At 38.8% G+C, this 12,707-nt stretch overlaps 1 protein-coding gene across 2 annotated transcripts in view; it reads left to right on the top strand.

Moving 5' to 3' along the window:
• REEP3 (receptor accessory protein 3) overlaps positions 1 to 12,707 on the top strand; it is a 53,153-nt gene that overhangs the window by 21,549 nt on the left and 18,897 nt on the right. The window contains exons 3-5 of one of the 2 annotated variants that reach the window (XM_034662586.1): positions 4,629 to 4,705; positions 7,051 to 7,171; positions 7,417 to 7,530. In XM_034662586.1, the coding sequence (XP_034518477.1) occupies positions 4,629 to 4,705; positions 7,051 to 7,171; positions 7,417 to 7,530 (312 nt within the window). Of the gene's footprint in view, positions 1 to 4,628; positions 4,706 to 4,755; positions 6,668 to 7,050; positions 7,172 to 7,416; positions 7,531 to 12,707 lie in introns of those variants that run through there. The other variant, XM_034662587.1, reaches the window with a different exon arrangement.

Consider the following 12,707-nt stretch of genomic DNA (forward strand, 5'->3'; position numbering starts at 1 on the left):
AGAACATTTTTTTTTTAATCACAGTTTTTTACTTATTTTTCCCCACTAAAATGTTAAATCCTTGAGGACAGAAGCTATCCTATTCGTGTTTCTAGTCTCATAACAAAGTAAGTAGGGTTTGCTACAGTTGTGTCAGTGTTATATGTAATGATGCCACCTGAGTCCTTAAGAATTGTCTAAATTATGTTTGATATGAAAGATTTATCAAAAGTAGGGTGTGTGTGCCCATCTTAGTCCTTATAGGATAGGATAAGCTTCACCTTGTTGGATAATTCATTTCCCTGGGACCAAAGAGAGACTTTTTCTTAAGAAAGAGTTGGGTACAGCTTTCTTATTACTTGTTGTTCTTGTGGAGATATCTAGACAATGGTTTGCTGATTTTACCAGTAGAAAGATACTGTATACTATTTGTTTCTACTTCCCCAAGAATAAATTTTTTTCCCAAGAACATAAATTTTTAACAAATAAAGATGATGCCAGTATCCTTTTTTTCCAGCAACTTAAAAGGTCGTTGTAATTTATTAAGGTTACCAGTTACTAACTTATCTTTGTATAACATTTTAAAGGTGATTATATTTGGCTATATACATTCACAAGATTATCAGTGTAATTGTTTTCCTACCAATTTCCGGTTTTATTTTTGCATTGTTACTGATGTTTTCTTTTGATCTAAAGAATATTTTATCTTTAATCGTCACATGTTTAATTATACGTCTATAGTTTTGTGACTTGTTCTTTTTTTTTTTTTTTTCCTTTTTGACCTTGACTTCTTTCTTGCTGTTTCCTTGGAGCAAAACCTTAAACACTAGGCTGTGTGGCCTTGAGATGTAGTTTTAATAAAAGCTTTGCAGAGTAATCATTTGGTATAAAATCCCAACCAAATCCATTAATAGAAAAAAAGAAAGCAATATCTTTTCAAGGTGAACTTTCTTTGTGGTTGCTCCCACGAATAACACACACTCATTACATTCATATAATTATTATTGCCTGCCTATTATAATTTAAGGTCCATATTTCTGATAAGGACAACCAAAAAATCTGTAAGTTTAAGAACAGATTATCAAGGAATTTATTCATTAAAGACAAATTCCTATACCATGGAGTTCTGCTAATATAAAATTGTTTTCAGTATTCCAGGAAAATGTCCAAGAATACCCTCGTAATTGGATAGTTGGTTGTGTTTTAACTGAAATGGCATGACCTTCTTCTTTTTTCTTCTTTTTCTCCTTTTTAAATTTTTGACATTGCTAAGTACCCTCACAACCTAAATAAATAGATGGGGGTTTTTAAAGAGAGAAACATGGGGCACCTGAGTGGCTCAGTCAGTTAAGCATCTGCCTTGAGCTCAGGTCATGATCTCGGGGTCCTGGGATCAAGCCCAGCACTGGGCTCCCTGCTCAGGGGGGAGCCTGCTTCTCTCTTTGCGCCTCCCCCTGCTTGTATATGCACGTGCTTGCTCTCTGTCAAATAAATAAAATCTTTTTTAAAAAATAAAGAGATTACATTCTTTAAAGCATTTTTTTTTAAGATTTTATTTATTTATTCGACAGAGATAGAGACAGCCAGCGAGAGAGGGAACACAAGCAGGGTGAGTGGGAGAGAAGAAGCAGGCTCATAGCAGAGGAGCCTGATGTGGGGCTCGATCCCATAACACCGGGATCATGCCCTGAGCCGAAGGCAGGCGCTTAACCGCTGTGCCACCCGGGCGCCCCTCTTTAAAGCATTTTTATTTTGTGGCTTTCAAAATTAATTTAATAACTTCATTTGAAAACTAAATAAGCCCTTGAAATCTATGGGATGTGTAGCCGCTCTCCTTCATTGGAGAACTGGTCACTCAGGGTATCACCAGTCACTATCTTACAGTCCCCATTACCTCTCTTCTACCCTAGTAACCAGTAAATTATGACTACTTGTGAAGTGGTTATCCATTTGGAAACTCACGATCGTAAGGTTGGTGGAAAATAGTGAAATAATGAACAGTAATAAGCACTGATCTAAATAATTTTACCTTTCTGAAAGTTTCCTAAACTTTCTATGAGACAGACAACCGAATTTAAACCTCTCTTTTCCTGGGAAAGATGATAGTCACACTGAATTCCCTGTGTTGAGTACAAGGAGAGGGACGGGGACTGACAGGAGGGGTCTGATGGCCACTGCTTGTTCATTGAGAAGGGAAGACTGTGCCTCCTCCGGCCATCTCTTAGCTCACTGGCCTTGTGCACCTTATTTATTTTGGCCCTCAAGACGGTAAGAGTTTCCTGTATGATTTGTCTTCCAGCTCTGCCCAGGGAGCACTTGGGTTTCATGGCGTCTCCTCCACCGTCGCACAGCAGGTGGAATGGGAGACCCCGTGGGAGCGCTTTTCTCCTGTGATTGTTGCAGTTTTTCTCAGTAAAAGGTTGTATAGTTTTCAAAACTGTGATCACCTCTAAGATCCCTTCTAGCTGTGGAAAAGCTCATTATTCTGTTTCCAGTCTTTTTTCTTCATTCTTTTTTGGGAGAGGCTTTCAGTCACTAGGGGTGAAAGCTAACCTTTTGAATACAGCTGAGAGGGAAGAGTGCTGACTTCGTGTTTGGATCGAGAAGGGCCGGGTGAATCAACTCATGAAAGAGTGTCACTTTCCTTAAAAAAGGGAGGGGTGGGAGAAATGTAGATAGAATGTGAGGCCTGGAAGAAAATCCCCATATTTGGACAAAAGTTTGGAATTGGCAGCAGTGAACGATTTAAAGAGAACTCATAAAAAGTAAAAAAACTTACTAAAAAGTATATTTGGGCTGTTTTGTTGTTTTTTTTTTTTTAATTTGAGATGAAAATCAGGTGTCTTGAATTTCCCATATAGTTAATATACCCTATTATTTGCTTTGGGCAAATTTTTTAAGCTTTCAGGAGTCTATAAATTAGAGTAAATTGGTATTATTTCTATTTCATGGTACATTGCTTCAAAAGTTATTCATGGCTATTTTTAATTGAATTGTCCATGTAAAGAAAAAACCATAAAAGCCACTTGAATTATAGTTTCTATTGTCTGTGGAATACCCAAACAAGCTTCTATATTAAAACTAAATAGTTAGGTCAATTTTCTAGCTATTTATAGAGACCTAAATTTTTTCTGTCATTTCATTGGGATGAGAACAAGGGAAGTGGTGGTTATTCTTGTATCTCACAATTAACAAATCCTCACAAATTCTTTCTCTACATGGTACAATTGATTAATAGCACCAAATCCAGGGTCAGGCAGCCTGGATTCAAATTGTGGCTTAGTGACCTTGAACAAGTCATTTTACCTCTCTGTCACTGTTTCCTTACCTATAGTGGAAATAATTATGTTTCCTTCCTTGTAGTATTGTTGTGGTGAGTAAATGATTTAATATATAATGCACTTAGTACAGTCCCTAGCCCATAGCCGGCATGGTTTTGTGCATTAGCCATTATTATAATATTGAGCAAAAGATCAGAGATTTTAATCTTTAATGAAAATCCAACTTGTGATAAGAGAGTCCCTGTACTCAGGTAAAGTAGAAAGGTATAGTTGGGGAATTGAGTTCAAGAAAAAATAATCAGGCAGCATTCTCTGAAAAGGACTGATACAAAGAGACACTGGAGTCTCAGGGACTGGTTAGGATGCTATATTCCAGGCAAGAGGTAAAAAAATGTCCCGAACTACTGTCTCAGTCTATTCAGACTTCTGTAACAAAAGTACCATAGACTGGGTGACTTATAAACAACAGAAATTTATTTCTCACAGTTCTGGAGTCTAGAAGTCCAAGATCAAGGCAAGTCTGGTGTCTGGTAAGACCCACTTCTTGGTTCATAGATGGCCATTTTCTCTGTGTTCCCATATGGTGGAAGGGATGAGAGAGCTCTTTGGAGGCCCTTTTAGGAAAACACTAACTCCATTTATGAATTATAAGCTCCATCCCTGTGACCTCATCACCTCCCAAAGGCCCCACCTCCTAAAACACATTTGGGGTTAGGATTTCAACATACAACTTTGAGGGGGAGGACACAAACATTCACTCTATTGCGATGACCATTGTGGTGTGATAAAAGAAGGAAATGATTGTGAGAGGTTACAGGTGTACAAGGAGCTCGGGGAAAGAAAACACTAACTGACTTTCAAACTAGGTCACTAGCCTTATGGATGTAACAAACCCAGGATCGTCCTTTGGTTCCTGAACAGTTTCTATAGATTGAGAATTACTGAATGCAAAATTTAAAAGACTAATAAAGATTAAATGTGATCATATCTTATTATGCTGTTATTATGTAATAAGTAGCTAATTGTCGTCATAAAGAAGCATGTAGATAAAAATAAGATCTTTTGAAGAACTTTCCTCCACTTAAGAAACCACTTAAGAAAAATATATCCTATTGTTCTGATTCGTTCATTTGGATTCCTGCATTATATTGTGTCAGGACCAGAGATTTGTTATTCTTTGATTCTCGTCTTATATGCCCAGACTTTTGATGTAGTGATGTGAGGAATGCAGACATAAACCTATTGAGAATTAAACTATCACCTTCTGCATTTGATCCAGCATCTGTATATCTAAAAATATATATGTAATTATTCAGAGTTGCAAGTAATCTTAGTCTGTTATTTCATAAGCATTTTTATTATTTCCAGGTCCGATGGATGATGTACTGGATTGTTTTTGCTCTCTATACTGTGATTGAAACAGTAACAGATCAAACAGTCGCTTGGTAAGTCCCAGCACTGAGAAAGGGCCAGACTGTAGACGCTTGTCAGGTGTCCTGAGCTCTTACGCTGCTCTTGCTGGTAACCAAGTTACCTAATTATCCAGTGTTTCGTTTTCTTTATCTGGTTTCCCGTAAGAACGTTACTTTCCTTACAGGACCCCCTCAGATTAAGGCAGCTCGTTCTTCTCCCCATGTGTCGCTCTCTTCCGACCTCCCACACAGGTCCCAGGATCTTGGAATAGAAAAACTTGGTTGTCATTATCCTTTTTCCACATGATGACTTCAGGCTATTTTTCTTTATCACTTCCTAAATGACTCCCCCTTTGAAACCCGCAGCATCTGGTTCTAGCACTCCCTCCCCATCCTTAAAACTCTCAACTACAAACATTCAGACCGGATGATGTCAGCATCCACGTGGACGCCCACTTACCACCAGCTTCTTGGCTGCTCTGTTCCAAGTAGCTGAGACAAAATTAAAGCATGTTTATATCCTCAAGGATTTAACATTTTACCAAGAAGTAATACCAAATGGAACAACTTGCATCTCCCTGTGCCATATTTTACTGGTGCATTTCCATCTAAACCTTACCATCACTTGGAGAAGTCCTCCTTTTAAAATCTTTAAACTTAATACTGTGCTTCTTTACCTGGGCTCCCAGAGGCAGCCCCCCCAGAACATCAGTCAGCTGCTCATATAGGTATCAGTTTGAACCTCCCCATTCCTTTTACTCCCTGTCTCCATGCCCTCCTGCATCTGTTTCAATCATTTGTTGTTCTCTCCGTAAACTGTCTTTCTGGCTTTGCTCTTCTCATCAAACTCTCAAAGCACTCTAGGTCACACTGGATTGCTAGAAAAAAATAGAGACATCATCAGATTTAAATGTTCTTAACAACCTGCCCTCATTCATGAACTTCTCTGTGTCTGTACCCATCTCTCTCCTGATTTGAAACATAACATGTCCTTCCTCTATCCCAAAGCTCATTCATTTACCAATTAAGTGTTTGGTGTAGAGTTTTGGGGGAGGGTTTTTTATTTGCTTTTATGGGGCAGAATATAGATTTCAAACCATGCCAGTTCTCTTAAGTTTCAAAGTTCTCTTTTTAAAGACCTCATTTTTCCTGATTGCAGATGTAGCATATATAAATTATTAAAAAGCGAATGATGTAGAAAAAGTTTGCCAGGAACAGTACAAGTCCAGAAACTCCTCTGTAATTGCACCAGGCAAAGACCCTTTGTTCACTGCACAGCAGTCATTCCTTACTGCCCTGTACCCTCTGCCTCGTCAGGAGAGCCCAGAATTGTTCAGATATTACGTATCTTCATAATTCCTGGCCCAAGGATGCTAGTCCTACGGTATATTAGTTCACTTTTGCTGTGGCAGTAGACAAAACCTTTTAACCACAGTGGGTTAGAAAAACAAACAGGTATTTTTTGCTCAAGTTATTTAAGGGCAAAAGGTTGGCTGCAGCTTTGCTGGGCTCAGCTCAGTTTTAAGTGTCTTCTTGTTTCAGGACCAAAGCTGAAGAAGCAGCTGTTCTCAGAGCAGAAGGCAAAAATTTAAAGCAAGAGGTCGGGGGTGTCGGGGTGAGGAAGTCAATAGGTATTTGAAGCTTCTGCGTTCATGTGATATGTCAGAATCATGTGATGTTGGCCAAAGCAATTCACATGTCTACACCCGCAGTCATTACTCAAGGAAGTGCATTCAGCCTACAGGGAGAGAAAGCACTACAAAGTCACAGGAAAAGGGGCGTGGGTGGGTAACGCTAATCCCTAGTGTACCACATGGGAATTCCATTCCCCTTACAAGTGAACGATTGTCTGCCGAGCGTCACAATTCCGGCCAAATGAGATTGGAAGGAAAGTTCTTGGGGGTCTCCTGAGGAAGAGAAGGAGATGTGCTCATGGGGTAACTTTGTGCCCTTGGAGCATGTAAAGCTGCATCCTGGTGCATGGAGAGATGTCAGGTACCAACATGCGGGGGGGTCGGGGGTGCCCCTCACCACCCTGGGTAGATGCTATTAATGTTCTCCCCCGATGGCTGCAGTCCATTGACAGCTTGCCTGTGGTCTCTTCAACAGAAGAATCTTACACTAGAAGTTGCTGAATCTCTGCAGCGATCAAGTCCCTCTTTGGTTAGAACTCATCTAGAGTTAATGAAATTAAGTCAATTCGAACATAGTTCTTTCGTTACTCACTCACTTTGACATGTGAAAATTTAACTCAGCGATTGAACTTTCTTAAAAGCTTGTGTGTGTGTGTGTGTGTGTGTGTGTGTGTGTGTGTGTGTGAGATTTCCTCATTGTAGTTTAGTTTTTACCGGCAGTTTTTTCAAATTTTTTCTTGTTAGGTTCCCCCTGTACTATGAGCTTAAGATTGCCTTTGTCGTGTGGCTGCTCTCCCCCTATACCAAAGGAGCAAGTTTAATATATAGAAAATTCCTTCATCCACTTCTTTCTTCCAAGGAAAGGGTAAGATATATAATATGTATATCTCATATATATATTATATAAGTAATAATATATAATATTATTATATTAATATTATAAATATTTCTACAAATCATTTGTTAGAAATGTACATCATCGCGTGGTTTGTCCTGTAAAACGAGTGAAACTATCACTTCATGGCGGGGGGGGGGAGGTCCTCGTTTTTGGCTTCTTGACACTAGTGTCAAATAAAGTTTCTATCTGTGGGTTTGTTTTATTTTCCCCAGGAGATTGACGACTATATTGTACAAGCCAAGGAGCGGGGCTACGAGACCGTGGTCAACTTTGGGCGGCAGGGGTTGGCTTTCGCGGCCACTGCGGCTGTCACTGCAGCCGTGAAGGTAACTGTTCAGTTACGTGTTTTTTTTTTTTTTTAAAGATTTTATTTATTTATTCGACAGAGATAGAGACAGCCAGCGAGAGAGGGAACACAAGCAGGGGGAATGGGAGAGGAAGAAGCAGGCTCATAGCAGAGGAGCCTGATGTGGGGCTCGATCCCATAACGCCAGGATCACGCCCTGAGCTGAAGGCAGACGCCCAACCGCTGTGCCACCCAGGCGCCCCTCAGTTACGTGTTTTATCCAGTGTCGCGTTAAAGCCAATGGACAAAAGGAGGGTGGCTTTTTATTCCAGATCATTATAAAATTTTGGCAGAATTTTGCTTTCTGCTTATTTTTGTAATACTGGAAAGAACAAGTAGATAATTTTAGAAAACAATTGTTAAACATGTTTTTTAGAACTACTTAATATTCTGAAAGTCTTAATTGATCACAAAATGAGAGCTAGTAAATACAGAAAGACATACCTGAAGATGTCATTTTGTCGTAATTTTCCTACTTTATAACCTTAAAGTAAGGTTGAGTAAATCACCTCTAGTAAAGATGACCATTATTTCTTTCCCTGTCTCTGGTGTTTCTCTCTCTCTCCCTCTTTCGGTGGCAATATCTTGGTAGGATTTCTGGCTTACTCCTGCACCCCTACTTCGACCAATTTGAGGTAACTGATTATTCAAAATAAGGCATGAAAAAATTCTGTCCTTAAAACGTGAGATTTTACTTAGCCAGTTACTAATGTCATGTGTTGTGTTCTGCAAGTGAAGTTATCAAATGTATGCCTTCTATGAAGACTCGCATTATGGCTTTTGGATTTCTTTGCATGTAGTATTTAATGTGGTTTATTTTAAATACCATAGCATAATTGATTTTGGTGTGTAGTATATGGAAAGAAAACAGGCTTCAGATCCAGAAAATGCTGAGTGTGACTTTCTAAATAACTGTTATTGGTGATTTACTTAACCTCTGTGTTCACTTGTTGCTTCATGTATAAAATGGGGGTAATATACCTGTCTGTGAGAGCATTTACAAAAGCACAGTGCTTGCCAAAATATAGTAGGACTCCAATGAACATTAATATCACATGTCTCTCTCTCTCTCTCAAGTGAAAATTTGAGTTTGTTGCTATTAAGTTAAATTTGAGATAAATAGTATTCCAGCTCTTGAGTTAGGCTTTTTCAACTTGGTTATCTGGAACCAAAATACCAATGCAATACCAATTAGAATAAATATTCTAATTAAGTGGTGATTCTATATAATAGCAATAGTGGAAGGATGTCAAATGTTAAATGGGGTTTCTAGAATGAGCCTTAATTTTTCAGAGTGATCTTTGGCTCAAGTACAATTAATATGATCAACAGAACTAGAAATTAAAATTATATTCAAGTTATATACCCAGAAGTGTTGCATTAAGAATTAAGTGGAAACTTACTCACTTCAGCCCTAGCCATGTAAGACAACTGTATTATTAACGATTATTAACTATGCATTGTAGTGAAGTATAGCTTGCCTGTTACTTGGCTTTTAAAGGCATTTTCTTTTATTAGTATAGATATAAACAAATACTAAAATAGTAAAATTTTCATCTTATTGAAGGACTATTTTTTTTTCCATTTTGAAAGAAGTTCATTTGCTTTTTAGTTCTTGCTTAATGAAAATACATGCCTGATTTCCACATGTACTAAAAAAGAGCATCCACGAGATCTAATATTCAACAACTAGGAATTCTGTGAGAGACCACAGATGCAGTTATCAAAGAAATAATACAATGATATTTCCCAGAACTGAAGGCCATGAATCTCTAGATTGAAAAGGCCCACAAAGTACCCAGCACAACGAATGAAAAAAAAGACCGACGGTGAGCAAGGTCATTGGAATATTCCAAAACACCAGAAAGAAGGAAAAAATTTTTAAGGATTCCAAAGATAAGAAGTATGTTACATTCAGATGATCAAGAATCAGAATGGCAATTAAATGTCTCAGTAGTGACAATGGAAGCTTGAAGACCAAAGAGCATCCATGATACCATAATGATTTTCACCCTTGGTTTCTGTAACTGTCAAGCTCTCAGTCTGTGTGAGCTTAGAAGTCTTTTTTTTTTTCTTTTTTTTGAGGCATGCAAAGTCACAAAATTGACCTCCTGTGCGTTCTTTGTCAGAGTAGATGTGCTCTGCCAAGATTAGGGACTAGTCCATGAAAAAGAAAACCCACAGGATCTAGAAGACAGGGCCCACACAGAAGGAAGGTGACAGGACTTCCTCCCAGGATGAATGTGCAGAACATGCAAGTCCAGGGTGCAGCTGACCAAAATGGGATGTGATGGGTGCAGGTGACAGGACAGGGGTCTCAGGGAAAAATACGGGGAGGAGAGTATCGAACAGGTTTAATCCTAGGCAGGGATGGTACTTAAACTGGTCAGCACATGCTCCGACCATTCAGAAGACAGACTGCACCCCATGAAAAATGTGCTAGAGGCAGAGGTAAGAGGGAGGGTGTAGGATGACTAATCAAATGAATACTTAAAAAATGGTATAATTGTTAGCTCTGGAAAATAAAGTTATATAAGAAGGGAAATATAATAATGGAACCTGACTCGGCCCAGTAGCAAATAGCATTTACATCACAATCATGAGAAAACGGACTGTAGATTGAACAACTGTGATTTTGCTCTATCAGGAAAGTGGGGGAGGAGAGAAGCAGGTGGAAGAGAAAGAAACTCCTCACCTGCCAGACAGGAAAATAGAAGGTTTAAAATGGTGCCTGGGGCGCCTGGGTGGCACAGCGGTTGAGCGTCTGCCTTCGGCTCAGGGCGTGATCCCGGCATTATGGGATCGAGCCCCACATCAGGCTCTTCTGCTGTGAGCCTGCTTCTTCCTCTCCCACTCCCCTGCTTGTGTTCTCTCTCTCGCTGGCTGTCTCTATCTCTGTCAAATAAATGGATGAAATCTTTAAAAAAATAAAAATAAAAAAAATAAATAAAATGGTACCTGCAGGAGGATGGACCAGAGAAGGGGACTGGGCAAAAAACAAAAAAGCTTCTTGCTTTCTTTTATTACAAAACTTAGCTTTATTTGACTTCACAAAGGAAGTGCAGTTGACCCTTGAACAATAAGGGTTTCAACTTGTTGGATCCAATTATACACCGATTTTTTTCAATACATACAGTACACTACTGTATATGTATTTTCTCTTCCTTAAGATTTTTTCAGTTACATTTTCTTTCCTCTAGCTTACTTTTTTGTAAGAGGACAGTGTATAATACACATGTTAATCAGCTGTTATCAGTGCGGCTTACAGTCACCAGTGGGCTATTAGTTAAATCTCAAGGGAGTCAAAACTTAGATGCAAATTTTTTACCCCCCAGTGAGTTGATGCCCCTAACCCCCACATTGTTCAGGAGTCAACTGGTACAGGTCTTATACCCCCCCAACAAGATGCTTTCTGAATTTTACAAACTTAAAAGCATGATTCAGCATGATTCTATGGCATAAAAACTAAAAATTAAATTTCGACTTGAAACATTGCTTAAAAAATATGAACATTTTAGAAGATTGTTCTGGGAAACAGAGAAGCACACAAATCCCATTTTTCCTCCTCACTTTAACACTTAAATATCGTTTCTAGTCCTGCTCCTCTGTGGGACACCTTCCTACGCACTGTGATCATTTCATGGGATATTTATTTTACTTGGACTTATGGTTACTACTTCCAAACCCTCTATGTGGGGAATCAGAAATCCCCACTCTATTATCTTATCCTCATTCTCTCCTCGTTTATTTTTATTTTATCCTTTGCTGTGATCAGTGTTTAGCATCCTGCATATTTGTTCAACATCTGTTTGTTTAATGCCTACTACATGGCAGGTGCCAGGCATGCAGCCGTGGGCAAGATAGACACAGTCCCTACTCTCACAGTCTGCTATCTGGCTGAGTGTCTGTTTTCACTAACTGAAAATTGTCTCTCATCTTTGGTTGCTAAGAGCCTTCCCCCTGCCCTTCCATTATTAAAATAAGCATTAACTCACAGAGATGCTTTCCTTCAGAAAGGCTATAAAAGCATTTCTTCTTTGTGATTTATTGTTTGTTTTTATTTATATATTTAGCATCATAAAACCACCTCCCCACTTCAAAGGCAGGAAATAGAGAACATAAGAATCATCTAAGTTACCACTGCAAATCAGACACATGTCCCATAATTTGAATTCATTTTGGAACTTTTCCTTCTCGTTCGTGATGTGGTGGTCCTTTTGTTATCAAGATCGCCGTGGGTGTGGTAGCCCTCGCCGTCCTGGGCATGAACACAGGTGAATGTTGGTTTCAGCCGTCCTGGATTCTATTCATTAGAAATAGTCATTAAATATGCTGAATGTAGCATTATGTTAACACTATTTGCCTCAAGTTGTCCTGTGCCTATTTTCGTGTAAGTGAAATTAGTTTCATCTCTGGAGATGTCAAAGAAAGGCACCATGATGGAAGAATCACTGAACCAGACACTTCATACTAGAGAGTAAATTGAAACTGAAATAGGAAATAGGTCAAGTTTAAGGAGAAACGTCAAGAAAGCCAATAGTAAGGCTTGAGAATTAATTTAAGATTTTTACAACCTATAGTTTGTTAAAAATATCTTTCAGGCTAAAAATGATTGGACTGTTGGTGTGACCTTTAAAGATCGGTAATATCCCTGACTAGGATTCCCAGGTTGAACCGCCTGAGCATGTTAAAGATGAAAATAGGAATCTAATCAGAACATTTATTACACCGTAAAGCAATTTTCTGAAAATGTTACTCAGTTCTATGACCTCATTACCAGGCATCTGTTCTCAAGGTCAGTGTACAAGTTTATTTTGGCTGAGCAAAGCATAAACATAGGAAGGACCTTCAAGGATTTTGCTGAGGGGGTTCAACATTCCGTAGCTTTCACATGAGAAATGCAGGTGGCTTTTTACAGATGAGCAATACTATTCAGATGAAGGGCGGAAGAAGAAAAGTCCTGTTAGTCATATTAGCCATCTCTGAATTTTCTCTGGCAGCCTTTTCTTGGTGAACTCTTTAGCAGATATTGTTTAAAAAAAAAAATCAGTTATCACAGAAATTAGAGTCTTAAGGGGTAAAATTGCTAAAATCGAATAGACTATAAAATGAGGAGGAGGAGGTCAAAATCCTGACCTCTTGCTGTCTGCTTTAAAG

The sequence above is a fragment of the Ailuropoda melanoleuca genome, chromosome 6, assembly GCF_002007445.2.
Source record: "Ailuropoda melanoleuca isolate Jingjing chromosome 6, ASM200744v2, whole genome shotgun sequence".
NCBI lineage: Eukaryota > Metazoa > Chordata > Mammalia > Carnivora > Ursidae > Ailuropoda > Ailuropoda melanoleuca.